The 27,583-nt window shown below is 42.6% G+C and overlaps 2 protein-coding genes across 3 annotated transcripts; both read right to left on the bottom strand.

Moving 5' to 3' along the window:
• Positions 1 to 8,884, bottom strand: LOC119128863 (GRIP and coiled-coil domain-containing protein 2-like). 2 transcript variants are annotated; one of them, XM_037261711.1, is made up of 18 exons: positions 8,754 to 8,884; positions 8,252 to 8,454; positions 7,898 to 8,025; positions 6,973 to 7,791; positions 5,997 to 6,419; positions 4,727 to 5,917; positions 4,552 to 4,638; positions 4,313 to 4,468; positions 4,034 to 4,150; positions 3,841 to 3,960; positions 3,716 to 3,775; positions 3,187 to 3,636; positions 2,688 to 2,876; positions 1,883 to 2,615; positions 1,663 to 1,793; positions 1,421 to 1,474; positions 1,159 to 1,276; positions 1 to 806 (listed from the first exon to the last, which is right to left on the bottom strand). In XM_037261711.1, exons 3-18 carry the CDS (start codon positions 7,898 to 7,900, stop codon positions 799 to 801), a joined length of 4,659 nt encoding a protein of 1,552 aa, XP_037117606.1. In that variant the 5' UTR covers positions 7,901 to 8,025; positions 8,252 to 8,454; positions 8,754 to 8,884; the 3' UTR covers positions 1 to 798. The 2 variants fall into 2 exon arrangements, with proteins under 2 accessions (XP_037117606.1, XP_037117607.1); XM_037261712.1 differs by lacking the exon at positions 3,841 to 3,960.
• On the bottom strand, positions 8,753 to 26,777 carry jakmip1 (janus kinase and microtubule interacting protein 1). Its single transcript, XM_037261713.1, has 23 exons — positions 26,289 to 26,777; positions 20,789 to 21,082; positions 18,628 to 18,960; positions 18,243 to 18,404; positions 17,607 to 17,819; positions 17,263 to 17,376; positions 16,913 to 17,059; positions 16,530 to 16,694; positions 16,283 to 16,342; positions 15,365 to 15,493; positions 15,109 to 15,237; positions 14,650 to 14,733; positions 13,710 to 13,772; positions 12,913 to 13,011; positions 12,073 to 12,174; positions 11,941 to 11,994; positions 11,792 to 11,857; positions 11,595 to 11,663; positions 11,228 to 11,305; positions 10,430 to 10,639; positions 9,524 to 9,589; positions 9,315 to 9,391; positions 8,753 to 9,239 (listed from the first exon to the last, which is right to left on the bottom strand). Exons 2-22 carry the CDS (start codon positions 20,873 to 20,875, stop codon positions 9,341 to 9,343), a joined length of 2,481 nt encoding a protein of 826 aa, XP_037117608.1. The 5' UTR covers positions 20,876 to 21,082; positions 26,289 to 26,777; the 3' UTR covers positions 8,753 to 9,239; positions 9,315 to 9,340.
• Between the last annotated feature and the right edge of the window lie 806 nt (positions 26,778 to 27,583).

The following is a 27,583-nucleotide window of genomic DNA, read 5'->3' on the forward strand; positions in this document are numbered from 1 at the left end:
TTGAGTGCCGGACATTTATTCTCTGTACAGCTGTGAGGTGTCAATGGCTAATCAATATTATCATTCACTTATAGAAAAATACATTTGTTGCACCGTTGTTACTCTACACCCGTATAGAAATATTAAAAACATGTTAAGTCAATTTTAGGAAACAAAGAACGTGATTAATCTTTTCTACGGGATTGTGTGCAAAATGCTGAAAAACTCAAATAGATTCTGTTTCATATCCACCAGAACACAGTCTTTGTAGTTCAATGTCCTCCTAGCTCATATTTGGCTTGTTGAGTAAAAATGAAAGTAAAAGCCTCTGGTCGAAGCTTGTCGGCAGCACATGATGCATTGTGTTGCTTTCTTAGGGGTGAAAACAAAAAAATGCGTCATGAGCGTCACAGCATCCAGAGGCGGCAGCAGCAGCAGCAGCAGAGCTCTTCTGTGAATTACTAAGACACACGATGCCCGTCTGTGTCGACCACAGTGTAAACATGCGCGGGAGACACCAACATCTCCCGGTAGCTGATCACGTTTAGAATTTACAAGGACGGATCCATTTTCTGAGGATTTAACTAATTGGCTGTAAAATATGATAAATCCAGTAAGTGGCACTGCTGTGCAAAAAGACGATATTCTGACATCTGTCACCTGCATTTATGCAAACCATGTCAGGAATCCTAAAGGTCCAGTGTTTAGCACAAGTCCCCAAAATCCTCAACGGATGGTCAAGAGCATGTTTCTTGGCGGTGAGTTGACCTTAGTTGGTCCAGTCGTGATGACAATCATCCTTGTGATGCGAGGATGCTGTTAGCGGGCTGCAGGTAGAGAAACCATAAAACAGTCATTCTAAGTTCTACACCACAATAACTAATACAGGTGAGTCTCAATAAATTGGTATATGTTCAAACCTCAGAAAGGAAAACTAATATTCCACAAATTCATTCAACAAGGCCAATTTCTGACTAATTTCTATATTAAAGATCATTTTGAATATTTATGTAATATTGTAATTTGATTCAGTTCAGCTAACTAATGTTTTAATTAGAATATCCCATTGCGTGTTATTTAGTTGTGACACTTATTTTTTATCGGGATGTATTTAGTTACATTTAAACTTTTTTTAAATTGTCCAGAAATGAAGCGAGTACAGTGCAATTCAGCAGTGACCTGCAAAAGCTGATGGCATATACACAGTGTGTACGCTGTTTGATCTCAGCCCATTGGAGCCCAGTGTTTGGATGCCGATCTCACGTGGGTAAGTCAGTTCCACGTTTTCCAGGACACACTGTAAAACATACAGTTCAAATAATGTTACTGAGATGTTCTTTGACACACAGAGTGATGATGTAGCACTTCAAAGACTTATAATTCAAAATCCTGACTACGTTAGCACACTGAGACAGTAGCTAGATTACTTTAATAAATGTACCTTGGTGCATGCTGAGCTCATCACAGACTTGTAGAATTCCCCATCCACAAACACCTGAAAGTACAAGAATTTGAGAGCTGACTTCTAAGAGACAAATGCACCTGCACGGCGATACTTTAAAAGGTAATAACAACTGAAACGTTCTGCCCTTGATTAAAAAATAAATGGGGGCCCGCACACACTTCAGTGTAAACTGCATTCGATGAATCGGATTCTGTCAGAAATAAATATATTGTGCCTACCCTGTAACCATACACAAAGGTGCCATGACTGCAGCCCAGCTCATCTAGAGGAGGCCTTTCCCAGCCAATCAGGAGGCTGCTGTGACCCACTTGTTTGATGACCTCCACAGAGCACACCTCTGCTGGGGCGCCTAGCAAGGATAATCACACGTCGCACAGTCAACGACAGCATAATGCCTCTGCACACTCTATTTTACTTTTGTATGCATTGTCATATTACCTGGCTTGGGTCTTGAAGGTCTCATCTGGTCTGGATCAACGTGGAACTTATTTGACGATCCCTCGGGAGATTGTTGTGAAGAACGTGAATTGAATGTAGTGAATTCTAGGCCGTCGCACGCAGGAGGATCAGCACCATTAGGTTTTATTACCGCGCTGAAAACATCAGCTTTGTGGACAGTCGCTTTACTCGGGGCACTTGTGTCCGAGGCAGTGATTTGGAGATTTGTGTCAGAACACATGAAGACACCGGAGTCAGGAGTTTTAGAGGCCATCAAAGGAGAGGAAGCTGAATGTTCAGCATCAACCACGTCAGGAGAAAATTGGCTTTTCGGTTTTAAGGACGCTGGTACATTGGAGTCACTGCTTGAGGTCGAGTTGGTTTTGCTTGAGGCAGCAGTGCTAACCAATGACTTGGTAACAGAGCTTGGGGAAGACAGAGCTCCTTTAAAATGACGGTTCGCCAACAAATGAGGTGCGAATGACACATTAGCAGCACATCTCGCAGTGACTGCATTGAAAAGTTTTGTTGGCTGAGTTTTTGTGACTGCTGAGGTTGTCACTGGTGGAAGGTGCTTGGCCATGCTTGTTGGAGAGCAGAGAGGGAGTGGACCACTAGATGGAGCAAGGACACAGAGCCTTTGCGACTTTTTCTGAGAAGATGGGTTTGGGGATGCAGGAGCTGAGAATGACATTCTTCTGGAATGGTCTACTCTTCCTCCACCCACCACAGCCTTTGAATGAAACAGACATATTAGACATACAGTGACAATATTTGTCTGATGAAGACTGGCTTGACCGCTTACCTTACAGCTACTCAGCAGAGTCTGTTGAAGCTGCTCTTGGAGGTTGATGATCTTCTCAGGACTGCTCAGCCTCCTGCTCACACCGAAAAAGAGTGGAGGTGTTGAGTCGCACGTGTTAGATGGACCAGGGCATGACTTGGGTCTACTATCCAGCGATCTTTTTTCATGTCCAGTGGCAGAGGGGGAAAGCTGTGTAGTAAAAGACATTAAAAAACACATTACAATTTTCTTAAAGGAAAATAAATGGTCAGTAATATCATTTCTCAGAGTGGAGTAACAATAAATAAAATGTCATTGGTTTCTTAAGACAAAAAGCAAAAATCGGCGAGTAATTGACACCCACCCAAAAGTGTTTAGAATTGTCTATGGAGTTCGTAGGTCAGCATCAAATGTTATTACTGACGAAACAAAGCTCCTTGCCTAACTTCAAACATGTTTCCTAAGCTCCCAAAGAGATGGAGTCAAAGATATATTGTTATACAAAACATGGCTTTCTTACAAAGGTTTGTTCGGCATTCTGAGGTTCAGCTAATGGTGGCATCTGGTGGTCCGCTTGCGTACTTGGCACAAGTGAGTTGGCATTTCGCTTCCTTTGCACAATTGGCATACACAGGACATCGCGACTGCGATCGGGAACGTTTGTCATCGACTCCTCCAAAGAAGGGTGTTTTGTTTCTTTCAGTTCTCTGCTTTCGGTCCGAGTGTGTCCATTTATGTAGTTGTGGAATTTGGGAACAAATCTCGGCGTGAGCCCACATTCCTGGTCCTTTGCAAAGCTTCCAGGTGCGAATGCAGCAGAGTACTCGAGTAGTACCGTGTCTCTGAGCAGCTCATCAGCCCGCTGTGTCAGCGTGGAATCCACAACGTTGTGCCTGTGCAAGGCTCTCATCATCTGTGCCAATAAGTTGTTTCTCTCTTGACATTTTAGCACCAGGCAGGAAAGCTTGGCCTGTCATGATACATCTGTCAGTCACTATCGCGTAACGACAGACGCATATTCTGTTAAAGCCTCGTACGACTTTCCTCACCTTTAAGGGAACTACTAGATCCACATCGGACTGGCTCCTTGTTTTCTGCAGTGCGTCATACTACAAACACAAACAAAAACTGTAACATGTATGTCACACAAGGGATCGGACAGTAGGTTGCCCACCTTGGCTTTGACGTCATTGTAACGTGTGCGGAGAGACATGAGAGCACTGAGGTCATCGTTGTTGTCCCGCTCTTTTTTCAGAGTAATGTACTCAGAGTTCAGCTCCTCTAGCGCTACCGTCTATGGGGTCGGCCGCACATCAGCTTTGACAAATGTACACAAATACAAATCTTCAAAGCAAACACGCGGTCACCTTGGCTTTAAGCTGAGCTGTGAGCATGTTGTATTGGTCTTCAATTTGTGACTTCAGTGACATAGTGGCAGTCTTTTCCTTGACGAGGACAGAGATTTTGCTTTGCAACTCGTTGACCTGCAACAGACACCACCAAAAGTTTCAGCTGACAGAACTTTGTAAATGGAGGAGATGCTTTTCAATAACCAAAAACAATACTGCACTCCAAGCGAGCCTGACAGGGCATCAGGTTCACCACACGCTATGAGGGAAATTATCTTATTGAGGATCAGAAATTACCTGAGTGGTAAGGTATCCATTTTTCTTACAGATTGTATCTGTTTGGTTGACGAGATCTGTCAGCCTCTTAACCTCATCACCTGCTAGGGATGCTTGCTTCGCAGCAATTTGCTTCCTGGCTTCCGATTGACTCAACTGCATTTGTAGCGCCGTGTTCTGCCCATATGTAATGTACACAAAAACACAAGTTAATAGTCATATAGATGTGTGTAAAGGCAAAAAAAACAATTTAAACTGACCTCTGCATGTCTTTTGTCCAGTTCTTGCTGTGACTTTTTTAGTTCTTCTCTGACAACTTCAATAACTCTCACCAGCTCACTTGATTCCTGTTAATCCATTAAACAATATTTTTGAGGAGAATAAATGACCGTTATCATAGTTATTATCATGCAAGGCAGCCTTCCCGTGTCATACCTGTATAGTGGTTCCAACATTTTGTTTGTTTTCTATTTCAGTCTCCATCTTGTTGTATTGCGTCTGACTGTGACGATCAGTTTGTTGGCCACTCATTTGTTCTCTTCGAGACTGAAGTAATTTCATTATCTGCGCTTCCTCTTGTTTCAAACATCGGACTGAATGTTCAGTTTTTACTTTTTCGTTCTTCAAACTGCTAATTGACTTTAGCAGACTGTCATAGTCCCCTTGTAAATGTTGGCGAGGTTGATTCTTATCTGTTGACTCTTGAAGACAATCTCTTAGTTTGTCTGCCGTCTGACTTAATTGGTCCTTCTCTCGCTCCAAATGTTGCACTGTCTGTGCAATTTGTTTGAGCTCCTCTTTTCCACCTGACAGCGACTCGAACAGTTTTTCTTTTTCTCTTTCAAGGACCAAACAAGACTCGGCGAGCTTTGCTTTCTTTTCCTCCAAATCTCTCACAGACTTTGAAAGACGAACTTGCACATCCTTCAGCCCGCTGAGCACCCTGATTATTTGGTCTCGCTCCTGCTTAAGACCATCCAGAGATCCAGCGATCCCGTCCTTCTCCCCTTTGAGTGCCCATATTGTCCGAGTTATGTGCTGTTTCTCCTGAGTCTGTGTTTGGACTGACAGAGAGATTTCCCCGTGTTCCTTTCTAAGAGTTACCACACAACCACGTAGCTGCCCTTGCTCAGCTTTCAGGCTCTGGATGGACTTGTTGAGCTGCTTCACTTGATCACTAAGTGACTTCACCAGGAGATGACTTTGTGCTCCGTCTTGCTCTATTGCCACTCTCTCTTCTGGGTGGTTTTCTGGAAACCTTCCCACGTGGTTTTGTTTACAACAATCCACACGCTCTTCTAACTTTTGCTGCAGCTCCATGATTGTATTGAGATCATCCTCTGTCTTTCTGGTGAGTTCATTGATAAGACAGCCGTGTTCTTGCTTCTCCTGCTCCAGCTTGGCTTTGTCTTCCTGCAGACGCAAAATACTTGCCCTCAGTTGAGATTGCTCTCTCTCCATTTCGTCCTGATTGAGCTCAATGTGAGCCAGCAGCTCCTCAATGCGGAGAGCCAAGGCTCGGTTTTCCTGATTGAGGGCATGGAGAAGGCCGTTGTGGTCGGTGACATCATCTTGACCAGGAGATTGGCAAGCTTCGGCCTCAGTACTGGTTAAAGTTGCGCCAAACTGAACACAAAACAATCCGCACTGAGTTACTTGTGTCAGTTCATTTGATCAATCCATGGAGTGTATGACACTACAATACCTTTTGCTTCTCCTCTCTTTGGTTTCTGAGTTGTAGTTTCAGTTGTGCGTTCTCCTGAGCCATTACCTGCAGCTGCTGCTTTGATTGCTGAAGGGCTACCTCCAGGTGTTCACATTGCTCTCTGAGACCCTCAAGGTCCTCGCCTAAACCTAAGCTCCTGTATGCCTCCCGCAAGGCTTCAGATTCTTCGCTGTGGGTGGCCTCCACATTGAAGCCCCCAGGAGAGCCCCACTCTCCAATGGTCTCTGAAGCCAAGTTGAAGGTTTGGAGGCTCGGGTGAGGAAAAATGCTTGGAGCGTGGTTTTCAGCTGTATACAGAGGGCCATGTTTGGCAGTAATCGCAGGAGCTTTGGTGGCACTCTTGGAGGTCGCTGCTGCAGCCTGGTGGTGGGTAACTGAAACTGCATCATGCAAGCCCAATACCTTGGAGGGCAAAAAGAGCACAGAATTAGTGGAGCTTTAATATGACCACATGAAAATGTTTTATCTAAATACAATTTTAAAAAAAAAGTTTGCTCTATATAACCATCCTTCCTATAGTGTTCGTCTTCTTTAGGGTTGCCATTGAACTGGAGCCTATTGACTTAGGGTGAGGTGGTGAACCCCTGCACTGGGCGCCACTCAATCATGGTACATAGTAGACTAACAACTCTTCACACTCAGATCCGGAATATATCTCAATTTGCTTGCTCCACTATTGATACATAACAAAAACATGCATTTTTGCGAAGACTCAAAACTGTCCTTAGCTGTCAACATAAATGTTTGTTTGACTATGTTGTACAGCATGAGTGTGAATGCTTAGTTGCCTATACAGTGTGTGCCCTGATTGGCTGGTGACCAGTCACGGGTGTACCGCGACTCTCAAAGGACAGCTGTAACATGGCAATTAAGTGTTTACTATCCATAACAACATTCAACCCCCATGTAATGAAAAAATAAAAATCATACACAAAAAAAACCAAAAAAAAAACACCTTTTCAGAGCTTCCCTCGGCACAATGTACAATTGTACTAGCGTCAGAGGCAGCAGAGCAAACATCAGCAGAGATTGCAGATGACTGGCTGGGAGTTCGTTGTTTAGCGGCATCCTTCAGGTCATGTTTGAGTCTGTGGTTTTCCACTCTGAGGTCTTCCACCTCCTTAGTCAGGACACTTTCAGACAAATTCAGCTGTTGTAGCTCGACCTTCACCTCATCCACCTTGCAGCACAGGAAAAGGCTGTTCTCCTCTGCCTCCTGGAGCTGCTCTATCAGCCTCCTATGTTCTGTCATGCCACTTTCCTCTCTCTCCAGCAGCACCCTGAGATCCTCCTGCAGGGTCACGATGAAACCTTGCAACCTGACCTCATTTGAGTTCTGTTTGTTGTCTGTACTCCTTTTATTTTCAGTTGTTCCCTCGTCCTCTTCCTGCCTTCCATCTCGCTCTCCTCCATTGTTTGAATGCCATTGCCTCCTTCTGCATTCATTTTTCTCTTCTTCTCCTTCACACTCTTCTCTAGCACCTGGCTCCTGCAAGTGACTTTCGGTCTTGGGCGCAATTCGGACCGCGCTCAATGCTGTGACATCAGTGGCCGCACTCACAGTCATGTCCAGTAGCTGCTTCTCTAAAGTGTAAATGCGCCTCTGCAGGCTTTCCTCTCTGTCCCTTGCCAGGCTAAGCTTGTGGTGGAGTTGGTGTTTCAGGTTATCAAAGTAGTGGGACTGTCGACCCATCTCATCCTCTTTGGCCTTCAACTGCCTCTGACAACGCTGCAGTCGCTCTCGCCATACACGTTCCACTTCGTCACAACAAGTCTGGACGGAATATCGTATGTTAGAGATTGTCGTATCTTATCTGCCACATTCTAAAACTACCATTAAAAACAGAAGAAAATGACACACATGCAGAGCTCAGACTCACCATGGTCCTTAGCTCAGCGTGAAGTGTTTCTGACCAAGCCTCTGAGAGTATTACATGCTGGGTGGGTGAGAGTCACAGCCAGGCGAGTCTAGCTGAAAGCTCCTCCCTGTACTCTCTTACTCTCTGATCTAACCATCACAAAGGCAAAGAAAAGGTCAGTGGGTCTGTCATCTAACTCCCCAGCCTTTCCCTTTGGTACTTAGCAAAAAGGAGCAAATTGGTTGCGAGACTGTGAATTAAACCGACACATTAGTTCCTCGAGAGATGTAAATGGCAGCGTGCCAACATTCAAATACGAAGAGACGGCGTGTGTGTGTGCACGTGCGTGTACGACATCACCGGATCCCCTCTCACCTGTTACTCAGGTTGCCTTCTGACTGGATGGTTGAACTTGGGAGCTTCCTCAGAGACTTTGCCACACGCTTAATAACATCCATGTCCTAGTTGCGTCCAGCTGTATCCATGGTAACAGGACTCTCTTCGCTTCTCTACCAAGATCTCGCAGGTTCACGTGATCGTCTTTTGGTTTGCTTGTGTTCCCTTAATATCTTTTTCCCCTGTAAAAGAAGGGATAATAGTATGTATGCCATGTAGACACCATAAAATAAATTCTCTTTACTAAATGTAGACAGTTGTGCATCTTTGGATATTGATTACACTCATCTATTATTGATATTGTTAACAGCTTGCTAGCAAGTTGGACAGGACCGCTATCTCTCAAGTTACTCCAACTCTCCTCTTTTAGGCTTAACATGTTTTTCACCAATCATCCCTAACTGCAGCTAAAGGCAAACAAAAATAGCACAATCACAAAATATCACAACAATTATACTCAATGTAAAGAAAATGTGATAACCTTGTTTGCCTCGCTGTACTGTTTCCTCTTCTCCATGCGGATTCGAGCCAGTAAATTCATTGGAGCGGATTTGTAAACGTGTGTTGCCCTGCTGTTTCCTTAGAAACACCACTGAAGTGAGACTTTGCCAGAATCCTCAACTTGCCGCCCCCTCCGTCACTGCACTTTAATCTTCTCCTCCTGTTGTTCTTTACCCCTCTGGAAGGAATTCTGATCCATAGTGTTTCTCCATAAATCCAAGTTGTGTGTGTCAGACAGCAGCGTTAATGTTTTTGTTCCAGGTCCAAATATCAGCATAGCAGTCATTTTGTAGTCATTCATAAATAAATCTTGTGTATAAATAGTTTTTCATGTCTTTGCAGGTAATTTCTTCTGTAAAAAGTGCATTTATCAAAAAGGCCATTGGGTAAACATGAGCTGTCCTACAAATGCATAAAAAACAATTGTGTCATTTTGTCCTTTCTTGCTTCTGCAACAGCTTAACACCTGAAAATGAAAACAAAAAGGTGATTTAAATAACAGGCCATGGGTGAAAAATAATATGACACTTAATATGTATACCTGATGTGGTTCGACTATCATGTTCATTAAGGCCAAAGAATAAAGGCTAAAGAGAAGAACAAAAAGAGGAACAAAAACTAAAACAACAAAGGAGTGCACATTAACATGTCAGGAGAGAGAGAGAAGAAAAGCAGTCGTCAGGAACAAATGTTGAATAGATGGTACTTTTGGACGAGATACAGTTTGCCTCACTATGACATAAGAAATACCTTTTCTTCTATTTCCTTTATTTGCCTCTTTTGCAAGTCGATCCTGTCCTCCAGTTCTCTAATTCTCTGCATGGCAAAAATACATGTATAGTTAGACAGTCACCATTTTAGCACTGACCACAACAACCATTGATGTTTTCCCAGAGTGAGTTCACAATATGGAATTATGAAAAATTATTTATTAGGAAAAATTGTCTGTAGTCTTATGTCAAAAATAAAATAATAAAACCCACACTGGTCTGTGAAATAATGTAAAACAGTAAGTCCAGTAAGTATAATATTAATATACAGGAATCGGACAGCCATGGAGTCACCTTTGACCTTATATGACTCATTAGACATGAAGATTAACATTTAGCATGTTTTATTTGTTAAAAACATTTTCATCGACTGGCTTACAGAGTTTAGGTGAAAGTTGCTTTTCTCATTGTGAATACCTCTTCCATTCAGGCTACTCTCCTTTTACTAAGGTTTTACCTGCTGATTGTGGACTTATTAAATGTTAGTCAAAATGCATCAGATTAATTATGAGAAGGTAATTATTAATGTGTTTTGTGGTTGGAGGGTGATTGCTGTTAGTGATTCAAATGAACTCGAAGGTGCTGTGGTGTTTGATGAGCAACAGAGTAAAAGTACTGTGTGAGTTGTCGAGTGGACAGATGCTGAAGGAGTCGGACGACACTGTAGGGGGGGGGGGGGGGGGGATCATCACAATGGAACAAACACACTCACACCTACAGACGCAGTCATTCTGTGACACCGTTTCACTGTGGACACATTTACAGGTTGCGTACGCACAGGGATACTGCATCTTTTCATTGCACCAGACGTTTGGTGGTCTGAAAGGTCACATGGTTCGGATTGAGGGAGGGCCGTAACCTCACTGGAGTTTGTTTTCAGCCTTACCTGTTGGGCCTGCTGTAGGAGCTCCATACGCTCCTGTAAGATCTGACTGTCATACTGCCGGCTCTGCCGGAGAATGTGACGCCGCAGCTTGTCCACAGCAAGCCTCAGCTCCTCCCTCTGCCTGTCTGTCAGCGACTCGGCCACCGCCTGGCATGACGGCTGCTCCTGCTGCAGTGCGCTATACAGCGTAGCCTCCAACTCCTCGATCCTCTGCACAGCCAGCCACACGCAAACACACGCGCACGCAAACATATCGGCATGCACATGCAGATGAAAAAAACCACAAAGGCATGCGAAAGAAATCAACATGAGGCACACAAACACACCAATGTGATCATGACAATATGGCTAAGTTTTCCATAACTTGTTATGCTTGATGTACAGTAACTGTAATGAATAACAACAAAATACATTCTATGTCTCATTAATGTTTGCTGTTGAACAGTGTTATTGATTTTCAATGTGTACAACCTCACAGTCACACTCATATTTGGATGAATTTTTAATTTAATATTTACCTGAGATAAGAAACTTAAGCTAATTCTGTGCTATTGCAATCATTTTGAATTCAGTGGTAAAAGATGCAGTATCCCAACACATTGTGATAAATTTAACCTTCATGGAAAGCGTTGCATTCAAATGTCTCATGCTGAAATGAAAATGGTGCACCCCTGGATTCCTGAATGAATTACTACTACCTTAAAACAGGGAAAATGTTAAATATTAATGTCAACTATCTGCTATGTTAAATCTAAATCCAAGATATGCTGCAGGTAAATATCTGATCTGGTTCCATACCATGTAGGCCTGGTCCAAGGCCTGCTTTCTGTAGTCCAACTCCTCCTCAAGGAAACCCTTCTGCTTGCTAAACAGCTCCTGTGGTAGAATGCCACTGAATGACTGATTGTTTGCTTGAGCCATTTACACAATATGTTGCAAAAAAGAACACTACAAATGTAAATTAATTCCATATATGTTTAAAGTATAAGTATAAATTAAGTATAATTTATTCAACCATCTGTCCTAAAGATCATTCAGCATTATATTTGCCCTCATAAATTAAGTATTGCAACATTCTTAAGTCTTCCAAATAAACTTTTAATAATTAAAATAAAAAGAACCATGCTACAGACTATCCAATAAAATCAATGAGACCATTTTTCACCTTGTCGTTTTCCAAGTCAATCATTTTCTGCGTGAGAGCTGCCTCTGTGTTGTCAACCTGTTTTAACCACTGTAAAGCAAGGGAGTGTGAGGGAACATAGTTTCTTGGGTGCTGATAACTGCATTTTAATTGTATGAAAACAGTATAGAATAACTGTACATACAGTACACTAAATTGTCAGCTTTTCTTGTTCTCACCTTTTCACACAGAGATATAACTGTGCCAGCTTGGATCACTGCAACCTGCTCCTCATTTCGGAGGTTCTGTAAAGGCAAATAATGAGGATGACTCATTCATAAAAGGTCAAGCCCCGGCGCACACTTCAATCAACAGTATGCTCACACACCCCGTTATCTCCAAGGATATCCAGTTTCTTCATTAGTTCGGGAATGACTACATCCTGAGCAGATTAAAACCAGACGTTACATTTAGAGTGCGTTAGTGGGTCTTAATAGATGTTTAAGTGGGTGTGGCTGACCTTGACTCCCTCCTGGCGGCAGTAGACCTGCAGGGAACTGCTACTGTTCTCAGGGAATGCAGACATGTGAAGATTGAGGGCCGGAGACCTTCGCTCTCTTTCCTATAGATGTACATTCAAGGTCAACACTTGCATAATAAAATTGCATTATTGACATCGTCATAGTTTAGTTTGTGATGCTGTGGAAAAAAAACAATCATGAACCTTTTGTGACTATAGTATGTCGACTGTATGACGGGTTTACTTACGATACTGAAACATGATCTAGAGCGGGCAAAATGAGGGAGGCGGGACCAAAAAAAAATCAAAGCAACAAGGAGTATATAAACGCATGCTGAAACTCAAAACTGACAATGACATCTGGCTCTCTGCCTTCAGTGTAAAAGACCTGGAACATAAATAGTTGCACACTCAACAAATGAATGTTGGTACAAGCAATATTACTCCCAATGAAATATACCAACCATCTGAGATTATTGATATAATCCATTGACCCCTGCTTCAAGGAACATATGTAAGGACAATTTAAGACACACATGCACAAACAAGAGGAAAAAGTGAACAAAGATGGTGTTTGGATGGTGACACTTAAAAACATTTATTCAAGTAAAATTATAGTCATATAACAATCATTTATCAAACATTCCGGATGCATAAAACCGCCATGCAAAACAAGGAGACATGGGTGCATACTTGGACAAAACATGGCTTTCAAAGTGTGGAGTATTTCCTGTGGTACATCAATCTGGTGAGTCACTGTATGTAAGCATGTAAATATCTGGAGCTGAGATTGTTGTTGTCGCCTCCTGGTGACAGTTTGACGATGGTGCACTCTCTTACTTCCAGTTCCAGCACCCGGAATTCCAGCAGCTCGTTTTGGTCTCGAGCATCCTGAACCTCGGCCTGCAGCCGTGACTCCGCCTGCTGCATTGCACACATCTGCACACAAGAGTAGGTCATTAGAATAGGCTGCTAAGTGTTTTTGTCATGTTTTCAATGTACAAGTCGAGATTTCATTCATTCTTAACTGTTTAGTTGAAGCACAGGTACAGTGATGTTCCAACAAAAAAAATGCAACAGTAGTACAGCACGATACCTTATGTTCATAAACTTCTACCAGAAAGGTATCAGTTTGTAATAGTCTAGAAGAGTATTGCATAAGCCTAATACTAAGAAATCCAGATGACTATGGGACCGATAATTATCGGACCAATGCTTGGGAATAATGACGTGACTAATATCTGTCCGATATCAGCAAATACACCCAACGTTGGTCTCGCTACTGTCCTGTTAAGGGTTCAATCCCAATGCTTCAGTGCAACAATAAACAAAGGCACTGGCACAAAGTGAGGTTTCATCACCAGAGTATGATGTCCAATATGCACAGACACCAACCAATGTACAAAAAAATCGATTGATGGACAGATGGAATTGAGCAACACATTGTCGCATTGTACTACACAGTCCAATTCTACATTATAATCAAGATGCTGCTGAAATACTTTGCAAAGAGACAGAGCTTTGTAAATGCTGAATTACTGATATAATGTAGCAAACTCATTTCATCAATTACTACATTGTGATGAGCAAAATACCGTGGCTGGTAAGTGGAAATACCACAGCAGCATTTAAACTACCTTTTCGTGAAGATCCTGGTTCATCCTGAGCAAGTGCTGCTTCTCTTCCACCCACTTTGAATCCTGCCACAGCAACCACACAACATTAGAAATAAATGGCACTCACAGGCAGAGTAAGCAGAGAAATTGGGCCAAGCAAGATTATGTAGCGGAATCAGAAAAAGCTCCCAGATAGTGGCTGGTGCTTCCGATTCCTAACGACCCATGCAATGGCAACATAGACAGAAAGACAAAAGAACAGAGAGGCAGTAGCAAACGTTTATTGATCCAGAGAAAGGAAGACTTCTACTCAGGTAATGAGGGAAAGCATGCCGATAAAGCCACACTTGTAAAGATATTTACAGTGACAGAAGGCAATCGGAGGAGAAATACAGCAGAGTATCAAACCACAACACAGAGCTGGCTCATCCACGCATGCAGCAACACAAAACAGATAACACAGAAGAGATGACTTTTACTAATAGTGCATAAAGCCCCCCCCAAAAATAAAAATCATGTGATAATGTCCTTTGAGAATTTCATTCAAAATGAAAGGTGCACACTAAAATCAGCAACATTACAACCAAAACTTTACTATACATGCTTTTGGTTTTGAAATAACATATAAAAGCAGTCTTACTTTTTGCAAATACTAAAATGGCTAAAAGCAATGTCTAGTCTTTCGATTAAGACAAAAATATAATTCAACTCAAAATTATAATCAATAATTTTCCAGGGTGCAACACTGACAGAAAAGAGGACCCACAACTGGAAGGCTAGCAGACAGCATGCAGTTGCCAAGTTGTGATACCACGCATGCACAAAAGTGACATCAGAGGAACATGCGGCAAACCTGGTCGGCATAGCGCCAGCCCAGGAGAACGGCAGCCAGACAAACATGCAGGAGGGCCAGTGAGAGAAGAACCCAAGAGCTGCGCTCGCCCTTTCTTGTCTTTTTTACCTGCCCCCGCTCCACCAGGACCTTCTCTAGGTCCACGATCTTGGCCTGGCATCCGCTGAGCTCTGCCTGCAGCTGCTCACGCGTCTAAGAGTTGAAGATCCAATTAGAACAGGATACAAAGGTATGAGCTCAAAATACATCTTCTGATTATTTTGGGGTATTGAGTACATGAGTGACCCTCAAAGAACTCCCTCTTGTGGTATGTGGGGAAGAAAACACTGAATTAAATGTTACAGTGGTCGAGACATTTTTTCAATCTAGTGCAGTTAGTTGTTAGTTAGTAGTTAGTTGTATTTAACTTTGTTTAACTGTGTGTCTAAACATTTATTTAACTTATAATACTTGTAATACATTTTACTTCAGCACAGATTTTGATTATCAAACATTTAAGTTGTGCACAATATTACAGAAGCTTCCAAACATATTAAATATACTGAACAGATAATTGACATTACACACCCTGGCTTCCCTCTCAGCATCGAGAGAACCTCCAGTCTGCTCTTGAAGGAGGGCATAGGCCCGCTGGAGAGCCTGGTATTCTCTGGTGAGCTGACGAAAGCGAAGCTCCGACTCCTCACGAGAGACGCTCTGTGAAATAAGAGCATTTACTTCAGCGTAATTGACAAAGATAATCTCCCTTCAGTTCACCGTTACCAAAAGCTCTCTGGAGTAGCCCCATTTCTTGCAATACCAAGAAATTTAGCAAATTCATTACCTCCTCTAATTCCTCCTCTGGAGTGGCAGGTGTACGGTCAGTGAGGTCAGTGTTAAAGGAGGTCAGAGAGGAAGTTTCAGACTCAACGGATTCCTCATCAAATCCAAAATATGTCTCCACAACATGCCTCTATGGGAGGAAAATGGAAGAAAACGATAAAATACATTAAAATATTACCACAAATGCCCTTCTATTTTTGCTGACCTTTCAAAAAACTATCAAAACCAGGCTGTGTCACTATGTCTGTGCATTTTTTGTTTGTTCTGTCAAGCTCATAGAGTGAGTCCTTACCATCGTGTTTATAAGTCATCTCCTGGCAACCGGAGAAATAAAGGCAGACCAGTGCGCAAAGACAAATAAAGGCGGAGAAGTAGAGGATGAGAAGAAAGTACTCCGTCATGTTGCCATTGGATCAAAAACTCCCAAACAGACTGCACAAAATGTTACTGAAGATTGCGTCAAAACAAGTCTCTTCCAAGAAAGGCAAAGAGCCAAGTCACAGCACCCAATACCATATAAACATTGCCAAGCCAGCAATTATTTCCAGGTGGGGGTTTGGGACAGCCTACGCGTCAACTAACCCCTCCTCTTAGCAACATCCCCGATGCATTAGCATCAACATGTCGGGTGCGATCACAACAATTACTTCATCCAGTCAAGCATCTTCATCTCAGAATCTCCTCAACCATGCACACCCGTTAACACTCATTTATTCATCCAGTCTGTATTGACACTAAAGACAACAACAAATATGACAAAAAAGACTTTCAGTGTATATAATCTTCCTCTGACAGTTTAAACATGACACGCTCGCATTGTCATCATGTCTCTTGAGCCCAATTAAGCAAACACAGATGCACACAGCAGTACTCGGGGGTAGGCACAGATGAGGTGACTTGATCGACATCCTGTACTTACTTTGGTTAGTTTGAGAGGTTTTCGCCTCGTCTTTTTGCCCATCACCAAACGCTCACGTTCCTAAAGGCAAACATGTAATTGAACATATTGGTTAATTTTCAAGCCATGTCGTTTGCACTTGTACAGTCAGAGCTGGCCAAATAAATCAAAAAATCTATGTTGATTTTTTACTTTAAATCATAAAAACATATTTGGTTTGGTTTGATAACAGGTTATTCATTTATGTAAAAAAGAAAAAAAAGTTGACCTGCGTGAGTTCGTCAATGATACTGCGTTGTTCTGCAATCTGGAGCTTGAGAAACTCTACTTCCTGCTCCTCGTGGGCGTGGCTTAAGTCTGTCAGGGAACTGGGCCGCTTTAGTTGGTTTTGATGGGTCTGGTGCTGCAACGGAGGACGGGAAGCTTTTTCTTTCTAAGAGAGGCAAACGGCAGCAAAATGAAAGCTCACCAAATAGTTCCTGTTTTTCCTAAAATGTCCACTAGAGGCCGTCTATGTGCCCTAAATGTACCACAACAAAACGTACAATTGCCTGTTAAGGGCAAAAAAAAAATAATAACAATCCATTCAGTTGCATAAACATCCAATTCATCTTTTCTAATGAGGGGAAAAAAGGCAAATTTGATTCTAACCATCTCAGCGTTCTCTCGACTCAAGTTTTTCAGTTTCTCCTCCATTCGCTGCAGTGTTTGCAGGACATCATCATTCTTCTTGGACAGACGTTTGTTCTTTTCAAACATGGGCTTCATCTGGCTCTCTGCCTCTCGAACTCTTTTCAGCTGGCAAGTGAACAGAAACGAAACACACACTCATAGTGGTTCTCTTGGCGACATGCGTGTTCCAAAATGCATATCACAAAATAAAATGTTGAAACTGGTACTTCATTCCTAATTGTCTGCCGTTTGTCTTTTTTTTTTTTTTTTTGCTCTCACTGTGTCTGTATGAGTACTAAAAAATGGCTCTGTTAATGAGTAGTCCTCACAAGTTCATTCCTCTCATCAGCCAGCAGTGCATTTCTGTCCTCCAGCTTCCTGATGATGGAGTGGAGCTCTGCTATCTTCAGCTGGAACCTCCTAGTGTCACGCTCCTCCGTCTCCTGTGAGGCAGGGGGGAGAGGGGAGGAGGAGGAGTACAATAACTGAACAAGGGGAAAACATGCATGCATGCAGGCAGACAGGTGAAGGTGCACGGGAAGGAGGACGTGACCAAATGGAAGATGAGAGCTGTCACCAAGACTTAGTCTTTGTTTAGTTGTGATATTATAAATGTTGCACAGATGCATTCCTTTCAAATACGGCCTAAAGGACATGTGAATTGAGTTGCTACCTGGTTGTTGAAGAGGTCTGAGTTATCCCCAAGGCCAGGCACCACCTCTCTCTTGGGGCTGCCATGGTTGTGTCTTTCGGCCTCCCGTACGTGAACCAGTTGCTCATCCAGGGCTTCCTTCTGGAGTTGGAGCTTCTGGGCATAGCCGGCCTGCATCCCCAGCTCTCTCTCCAAGGCACACGCCACACGGTCCTTGGCCTTGAGCTCATCCATCTATGGGAGAAGATAGGAAGGAAAAGGGGAATGATTTATATTCATCAGTCAGAATGATAAGCTTCAATAAAATCTGAATTTCTAATTTGTTAAAAAAGACAATTAAGGCTCAACAACCTCAACCATTCTTTTTCCACACGTCTTCTATACCAAAGACTATATTATTATGTTAATGAGACACAGCAGCTTTTGTGACTGACTATAACCACACAGTGATGCAAAATCACAGCAATGCAGACGGCAACACTTGGCCTCTAACCTTCATCGGTGAGATAAGCCCTGAACTGAATCAGAAGCAGGAAAACAGATGCTGGTTGGTGAAGAGAGCATCAACTGGTGATGTTCCAACAAACATTAAACTAACATGTTGCATTTGTCAAGCGATTGCAGTTTTATTTTTTTCCCAGCCAACTGTGGCCTTACCAGTCGTCGGATGTCTTTCTCACAGTCACGTTTTATGCGGTGCACTTCATCCTGGTGCTGCTGGTAAGCTGTCCTCAGATCAGCTGCTTTGGCTTTATCAGCTTGCAATGCAGTGGCCAGGGCCTCGTCGGCCTGCTTCTTGGCTGCCTTTAATTCTTGAATCTAAAAGGGAGGTCAAGGGTCACAAATTTGTAAAGAGCAGGTCAATTTGACTGATGTTTTGTCATGATACATGCATAGTTTCTCTGGAAAGGCGACCTGTGAAACAATAGCTTGGCAACAGGCTTTTCCATGCAGCATCCTGTTTTTATTGCACGCATAGAAAGCCACATTCCTCATCAACAAAGCTGAGCACTTGTAGCCATGTATACGTGCTGAAACGTACCTCTTGTTGTAGCTTTAGCCTCTCTCCATCAAAGGCTCTCCTGGCCTCTTCTCGGGCCTCGCCGAGAAGAGCATTTTTGAGCTTGTCGGCGGCTCCGTCTCTCAGGGCGTGCACAAGTCCCTGGAGCCTCTGTACTTCATTGTCGCGGATCTTAATAGTTCTAGCCAGCTCCGCTTCATGCTGCCGTGCCAGAGCTTCGCGTGCAGCTGCGGTCTCGCGGAGCTTCTCCTCATGGAGTTTGGCGCGCAAGTCAGTGAGTGCCACAGCATGCTTGTGCTGCTCTAGCTCCCGAGCCTGACGCTGCTCCTGGAGCCGCTCACGCAGCTTACACACCTGAAAAACAAACGCAGTCTGTCAGCCATTATTCTAGAATTTGCACCACTTCATTAGTACACAATACAGACCCAGCAAAAGCTATTTGCATTTCCATATTTATCACACTTAAATCTTTCAGATCATAACACCAATTTGAATATCTCACAAAGACAACCTAAGTTAATGTAAAATGCAGTTTCTCAAAGATTATTCTATTATTAACTTTTCTGACCCTACATAAAAGAGTAATTGCCCCCGGAACCTAATAAGTGGTTGTGCCACCCTTGGCCGCAATAACTGAATTGAAGCTTTTGCAATGACTACTAGTGTCATGTCTTTCGCATTGGTGTGCAGGAATTTTGGCTGGATCTTTGCAGAATTATTTTAAATTGCATCGTATAGGTGTTTTTTTGAGTGTAAACTGTGCCTAAGTCAAACCACAACATCTCAATTGGATCTGACTTGGCAACTCCAAAATATTAATTTTGGCTTAAAAAAAACATTCAAAGGTGAACTTGTCGTTATGTTATTTTTTTAGCAAGATTATGAAAAAAAGTACAAGGCCATTATTCACTAAATTTGAGAAGATACGGCCAATGTACTAGTTTAGATTCTGTGAGAATCAGTATAAAAGTGGGATATATTATAATTGCCCTTTGAGCCATTATATTTTCTTCCATGTCAGAAATAAAATAGTAGTCGATTCACTTTTTAATAATTCCATCTCACCGTTGACAGCATTTAGTATAAAGGTATTCCTTTTTTGCGACTTCACAAATCCTTGTAATGACGAAGCCATTAAACTTTGGTGAGTATTCTTAAAAAAAAAAAACTCACCTATAAGTTTTCATATTGCAAAGCAAAGGCAAGATTTGTGACAGTGTGGCTATAAAATGGGGTGCAAAAGAACACCATTATTGCACAATTACAATAACTCAAACAGTCAATAATGACTTAAGCTTCTGATTTTAAGATTAATTAAGATTAAAGTCCCAATGATCGTCACACACACACCTGGGTGTGGTGAAATTTGTCCTCTGCATTTAACCCATCCCCGTGTGATTTTAATCCATCCCCTGGGGGAGAGGGGAGCAGTGAGCAGCAGCGGTGCCGCGCTCGGGAATCAGTTGGTGATCTAACCCCCCAATTCCAACCCTTAATGCTGAGTGCCAAGCAGGGAGGCAATGGGTCCCATTTTTATAGTCTTTGGTATGACCCGGCCGGGGTTTGAACCCACAACCTTCCAGTCTCAGGGCGGACACTCTACCACTAGGCCTCTGAGCTGGTAATGAGGAAAAGAAATGATGTTATTATGCTCTGTCAGCATCATCTTTGTATTCATTTCCGAGGATGAACTTCCTTATAATTTGGGTTTCTTCTGTCCGTTGAACTGGACTGCCCTTACACCTGTCTATGGACCCCGTGGAGGCTATTTTGTGTGTTTTGGGGTGTTCTCTTGTATTGGGGGTGCTGGTTGGCCGCTGTTACTTTTTTTCCTTTGTCTTTTAGCTTTGATTTGCTTTGATGGCTTTTATCTTGTGCACTTTCTGACTTTCTTTGTGGCGCCGTTGTGTGGCAGCCTTATGAGAGCCTATTGAGTTGCGCTCATGCCGTCTGTGTGTCTTTTGTATACCCACTCTGTGGTATGGATACTGCTGGGGCCTGAATTTCCCCACCCCTGGGGATCAATAAATATTCAATCAATCAATCAATCAATCAATCAATAAAAGATCATTTAAACATCTATCCATCTGACTTTGGGCAAAAGGCAGACCAAATGCTAGACTAGTTGCCAGTCAATGATATTTATTCCAAAACCTTTCAATGTTCATCTGTGCTTCCGTACCTTGCCACGCTCCTGCTGCAGCTCAATCTGGACGTCCATCATTTTGCTCCTAAGCTCCTCGTTGGTGGCCTGAACCGGGTCAGCCATCCCCTATAATTTCTCAAATGTTCTTAAGGGGCGGAGCCACGAGGGGTGTGGCGGACGACATAGCACTTCCAACCAATCGGGGAAGACATGGAGAGGCAGGCGTGCTGTACTAGAGGAAGAGAATCAGGTGCTTCTGCTGCTGACGATGATGATGATAATCTTTACAGCGACTCTACATCATTGCAGGGGGATGCAGAGAAGGAGAGTCTATTGAAGAGCAAACAAAACACAAAAAAAGACAAGCATTATAATAGTATCAGTAAGTTAACCTACTCATATGCACTAAAGTAAGAAGTTGGTAAAACGTAAATCCAAAAGCATTTCAATTCACTAAAAGGATGTACTGATACTCAAATGGTACCTGGTGTACATTTCAAAAAGGCTTTTGCAGAGGAGCGGTTTATTTGTACCATTTCTATTTAGGTGACCTAATTTACTTGGTTCTTTATCTTCAATCATGGGTGGACGTAATATTCCCTATTTGTTTCCTCCCCACAAACACATCAGCCTACCCGTGCAGCGGAAAAAGTCCAGAAACATTAAGATTTAGATACTTGAAGTACTAGTAAGCTACCCACAAGGCCCTTTCATGGACTGTAGGCATTACCGCTGATTAAGAAGTGAGCTGAGCTGTACTGTGAAATTTGTACTTGCTGCACCTTTAACCATGCATGCATATTGTTTGGTTTTTTTCCGTATGCTTAGTTAATTACAATGTGATTTGTTGGTTTGTTCATTTCCAACTGAAAAGAATGAATTTTTGTTCATCTACTGTATCTATGCCCGTGACCTATAGTGTCAGGCTACTTCCACTCAATGGCAGAAGAAAGACTTAACCTCGTGTTTCCCACCTGTTGGCCTATTCATGCAACATAACACTTTAGTGTCCTACAAAACAAGCCTACGTTTTGCATTACTGAGTACTGCGTGAGATTGTTCGAATGTAAAATGTTAACTTTGACTCAAATGTTGAGAAAAAATTCATCTGGAGTAAAAGTCATATAAATAATTGATAAAGCAAATCACCAAGTAGGAGAGTCTAAGAAGGTGTTGAAAAGTCAGAGGCAATTCCAAGTTGATTGCAGGATTTTAATAAGAACAGTCTACTTGCCAAGCTGAATGTGGACTTCTCTAATACCTTCCTTGCAAAAAAATCTAAGCTAAGTGAGCATTTACAACCACATGCGGCGCCATCTTTAAGCTATGTTGGCATTGGCAAACATGAGCACAACACAAGCAGATGGCTGCAACAGTTGCCGCGGAAACCCTTGCTCCTTCAAAGTCCTTTGCTTTCACAGTAGGGGGTGACTCGCCGAAACAGTTTCGGATTGGATGTGAAACTCTTAAACAGAACAGGGGGTGCACCTCTAAGAACAAATCATCCAAGCGCTGTTATCTCATCAAATCTCTGAGCTGAGGTTGACTGAGAGGCAAAAATCCGCTGATGCTAGAGGGCGAGAAAGTCTACACGCGCTGTATGCACGGTCAAACCTTGGCAAGCAACACGAGATGGAAGCAAGACAGACAAAGGTTACGCCTTAAATCAATAATAGAGAGACGTGGAAAAAGCCTGCAGAGAAACAAACCTTCAAGCATCTCCGGCGACCCCCACACGCGGCCATGGCAAATAGAGGCAAGCAGAGACAACCGGGGATCTCCCGCTTGTTCACAGAGATGTGGAGCGTTCGTTCATTCAGTCACACAGCGAGCAACGACACAAGCGCACATTCTTTGAATCTTTACAGCGAATTATCGGTGCGCGACACACATTCACTCCAGCACCAGAAGCGGCTCTGTGCACTAATCCTCATTAAAAGTACTTACAGTGATTCGTTAGATGTGACTTACAAGCATGTGCAGGGGAAACTGCTAATAACTGCAAAGAGGGGGTACGCTAGTTGAAATGACTGCCAGATGGTAACACTGCTTAATCTACATTGGGGAAGAGGCACAGATTTCCATCCTAGCATATGTATCATTTTCACATTCTTCTCAAATTGGAAACCGCAAAACCAAAAAAACAAGGGTCTTTATCAAAGACTTCTCAAGCCACATGCTGCCTACATGACAGACAGAGGCTTACGCTGACAATGTTGAGGTTTAAGGACATCCAGGAATGTTATGAGGCAAACTGGAACATTTTATTGGGGCACACCACAAAAACATCCAACGTTCATGGAAACAAACAAAAAGTGCAGCATCACAGAGCTTCAATTACCTTATCCAGTGAACGAAGAGCCAGAAAGCCTTTAAATGTAATCAGTTGCTCACAGAAAAGGGCAAGCTCAGGATTAAGAATGGATAAAATGCACCCTTCTGTATGCCGCCTGAAATCATTTAACTTCTTCTGCGGAATACTGATGACATAATAATACAAATACCACCAGGCATCACTATGTTGCTAACTAAAGGTCAGAAAAACAGAAAGGATGAGATTTTTCAACAAAATAACCTTAAAGGCACTTGTTTTTCTTTTTATATATACTTTCATATTTGAACAACTCAGGTCACCACTGTTTCAACCTCCACTATGCACACTCAGCCTTCTGTGACTTCATTACTAAGTGAGTGCAGGGGTGGCACATGCAGACAAATATTTTGCTGCAAATCAAAGAACAATGTACTGTATATCACATATTTATATTGTATATTATGACAAGGTATAAATATAAAATGCTAAAATGATCATCTTGATAATTGATAAAAATAATAATTAAAATTCTTTGACTGAGTCATAAAATCAATAGGGAGGTGTGTATAATAGACAAGGATGAAGTCCTGTTTATATTGCACGTTCCTTACAAGCATGACACACATGATCACTGTAATCCTATCAGCATAGTGGAGACTGCCAGAACAGGTCTGGCCTCTCTCCAGTGGAGAGCCACCCAGCTACACACACGCACACATGCACGTGCACACACACAAAACACAAACACACACAAAACACACACACACGCATACACACACTGATGCAAAGATACTCCAAAGACACGATTTGAATCCCATTGGGAGTCTGTACTACAGCTGAGTGCAACGCTAGTGGAGCATGAGGTCTAAAAGTACTCTACCAGGAGAAAGATGCATGTCGGTGACCTCAATGACAAGTGAACCTAAAGATGTAAACACAAAGTATCTCTTATTCAGCTATGTGGTTGCAATCAAAGAAAATGAAATATCAATATTTTTTATCACATCTGCATTTAGCCTATGCAGGTATATAGTGGAACTTCTGAGTATCAGCCACTGTTAACAATGAGACGTTAAACTCAATAAAACACTCACTTTAATGATAATCTCATTTTTAGCTCAGTGGCCTAGTGGTAGAGTGTCCGCCCTGAGACTGGAAGGTTGTGGGTTCAAACCCCGGCCGGGTCATACCAAAGACTATAAAAATGGGACCCATTGCCTCCCTGCTTGGCACTCAGCATTAAGGGTTGGAATTGGGGGGTTAGATCACCAACTGATTCCCGAGCGCGGCACCGCTGCTGCTCACTGCTCCCCTCTCCCCCAGGGGATGGATTAAAATCACACGGGGATGGGTTAAATGCAGAGGACAAATTTCACCACACCCAGGTGTGTGTGTGACGATCATTGGGACTTTAATCTTTAATCTTAATCTTAAAAGAAGTCAATCACCATCAATACTGCTTAACGGTTGTTTAGTTGTTGTTTTTTAATTACTAAATGATGGATGGATGGATGGATGGATGGACGGATGGATGGATGGATGGATGGATGGATGGATGGATGGATGGATGGATGGATGGATGGATGGATGGATGGATGGATGGATGGAATAATTGATAGAATAATTGATTCTGAAAATATTCAATAGTGACAGCCCGAATATGCGTCTTATAACAGGTCCCCTCATCACAATCATAACTATGATGTTAAAAATTTGACACTGCTGCTTTCTAAAAATGGTGTCCTAACTCATTGTGGGCTTTTCTGTCAGATCAGCTAGAACAAGTGCATTGCCCTGAGCAGGAAATGGATGTGGAGCACATGTTAGCTGTCTGCTAGGTTCTAACACTCCAGATCACTACGACAGGCTGACTGCAGGCATTTCAGAGTATGCAAAGCAATTTGGACATCTTAAGGTCTTAACGTTTGACCTCACAAATGAGACAGTTCAGTGCATTCGTAGAACAATTGGGGCTTACTAGTAGAGTGACTGTGTTTAACTAGTAATGTTTTGCACTCATGTTTTGTTGGATTACTTGACCATAATAGTACCTGGACCTTAAGATGGGTATCAAACATTAATTCGGCGCTCCAACAGCTTTCTATAAAGCCTGTTCAAACATTTAACATCATGCTACTAGAATGCCAAATTTTCCTGTTAGTGTGCAGAAACTGAAATTCTACTAGACTACCCTAAACATTCTGCCGGTGCATTCAATGATGACAAAGAGTATACATGTAGTATGACAACTTTGGCATGCTAACTACATTTTACTTGTAAGGCAAAATAACTAGTGGACATTTTCTGCTAGTAGGCTCCAGCAGGTTCTTAGTAATATTCCTAGTGCAGTTCAGTAGGTTACACTATACTATAGGTACTCATACTAGTAAGCCAAAAGTAGCACTAGTCATGGGGAAAAAACATTACCTGAAAGAAACATTCATTCTCCTATTGCACAATAACAGCATACTACTACATGTACATGGACCAAAGATGGACAACATGAATATATTGATTTTATTCCACCTGTATTCTTGATATCCATCTCAAGGTTCACGAACTCAAATGTTCCTTGTCTTTATGAGCAGGACAACTTTGATCAGTACATGTTACTAGTACGGACAAGCGGTACTAGGAAACAAAGCTTGATATGAATATCAAGGATATGTAATGCATTCTTTCAATGGCTTCCCATAGCAAAGGACAGAAAGGCAGTGAAACTAGGGGATTAAAGTCTGCCGCTGACATCAACCACACCCCATGGAGACACATGCATGAGTCTGCAACAACTGCAGCATCAACCAAACAGCCTTCATACAGGTCGGCTGTCCTTGCAGTTGCAGCCTGCAAGGTCTCCTTTTGATGAAATGCATGCAATCCTTTGCGTGAACCTCGTCATGTCTTATGGTGTCCTCGCTATGCGTGGGGGTGGCATGACTGCACTGCACCGCACAGGAAGTGGACGATGAAAGAGCGGTAGACAGACAGGATATTAAAAATGAAACATCATCAAGCATGATTCTTCCGCCTCGGGACAACAGCAGCTCCAGGGTGCAACGGTGTGCATTTGATAGGCTGTCCATGTCAAGTTCACTCTTTGGCGGCGATGCGAGCCCCCAACTGCAGCCTCCCTTGGCAACTATAAACCGGCGCCCGCTAGCAGCTAAAACCCAATACGGCGTCCACAAACAAGTTGTCAAGCATCACAGCGGCTACACTCACCTGAATTTGAAACAGACGTCCACTGATGTGCATCGGCTTCACGTCCACAAGGGGATCGAGATTGGAGCTCCGGGCGGAAGAGAGTACACGCAATGCCAGCAGTCTCCAGTGTGCGTTTCCACATCCACGCGTGTACATGAGAAATAAAATAAAAGCGTCTCAGCGAAGAAGATGCGCAGGGGAAGCGGGGCGGGCGTCGCCGCTCGCGTGATAGAAGCGCGACACCTGACTGCGTGTTCAAGAATGACACCGCCGGTGAAGACGGTGACGTCATCAGATTTGACCAAGATGTAATTATTTTTAGATTTACTTTGAGATTATTAACTATGTCCTGTTCTTGCCGTGTTTGTTTTTGTTTGTTTTGTGTGTGTCAAAAAGCTATTTTAATTTCTTTGTTTCAAACCACCAACCTGACCCTCCCCTACCACGTGACAAGATCTCGCTTTATTTTGTCTATTTCAACACTTTAATAGCAGTACAACTACTGCTAGCAACCACTTCTACTAATACTACTATCACTACTACTCATACTACTACTAATAATAATAATAATAATTATAATAATAATAATAATTTATCCTCCGATTCTGTGCCTGTGCCAGTTATATAAATCAGAAAATTGATACATATTCACTTTACAGCAACATTTGATGCAGTCTATTTTATTGGCTTTCATTAGATTGTGCACGTTCCTACTCCTACTTTGTATTTCTATGATGACTCTTGTAAGACATCTAGGCAGACATCTAAGTGGCCATCAGACATAATTAGCATCACATCAGACATAATCATCATCGTCATCACATAAGATCAGACATTGCTTTAAGCATCAGACATAAGGTTTTAAGACCATCTTCACCATGACAATGATACACTCACTAAGACAGCACTTCAAGATCCAGTGGACCCTCTCTTTACAAGACTATGACTGAAAAGAGTAGAAAGTAGCATAGTAGAAATAATGTAACAACGTAAAAATGCATGCAGTGAGAGTGACCCAGATTCCGGTGGTTGCATTACTTCCGCACAGCTGCTCACCTTCCCTAACACTGTGTCTGCATGTCGGCCATTCACAAGCACATGAGGCCGATGGCTACTGGGCAGAAAACAAAGTGCAAGATCCCAATGAGGGGAGGATGATTATTCAACTGCGGAACATCGTGGTTGCACAACTTGTGTCATTCATAAATTGGCATCATCGTGTTACCATGGAGGGTTTTATTTTTGTTTTCATGCATGCTGAGGTCAACCCACATGAAGACCTGATGTGAAAATCACTGAGGTGGAAAGCAGCG

Source organism: Syngnathus acus, chromosome 10 (assembly GCF_901709675.1).
Source record: "Syngnathus acus chromosome 10, fSynAcu1.2, whole genome shotgun sequence".
NCBI lineage: Eukaryota > Metazoa > Chordata > Actinopteri > Syngnathiformes > Syngnathidae > Syngnathus > Syngnathus acus.

What these genes read in the sequence shown, in the direction of transcription:
- LOC119128863 (XM_037261711.1), bottom strand. An exon ending in ACCTTCAAGACCCAAGCCAG is followed by an intron (nt 1,794 to 1,882) that starts GTAATATGACAA and finishes TATCCTTGCTAG; the next exon opens with GCGCCCCAGCAGAGGTGTGC. An exon ending in CCTTTGTGTATGGTTACAGG is followed by an intron (nt 1,475 to 1,662) that starts GTAGGCACAATA and finishes TTGTACTTTCAG; the next exon opens with GTGTTTGTGGATGGGGAATT.
- jakmip1 (XM_037261713.1), bottom strand. Translation starts at nt 20,875, where the DNA reads ATGGCTGACCCGGTTCAGGCCACCAACGAGGAGCTTAGGAGCAAAATG. An exon ending in CAGAGGAGGAATTAGAGGAG is followed by an intron (nt 15,238 to 15,364) that starts GTAATGAATTTG and finishes CTTATTTCACAG; the next exon opens with AGCGTCTCTCGTGAGGAGTC. An exon ending in TCCTACAGCAGGCCCAACAG is followed by an intron (nt 9,590 to 10,429) that starts GTAAGGCTGAAA and finishes TTTGCCATGCAG; the next exon opens with AGAATTAGAGAACTGGAGGA.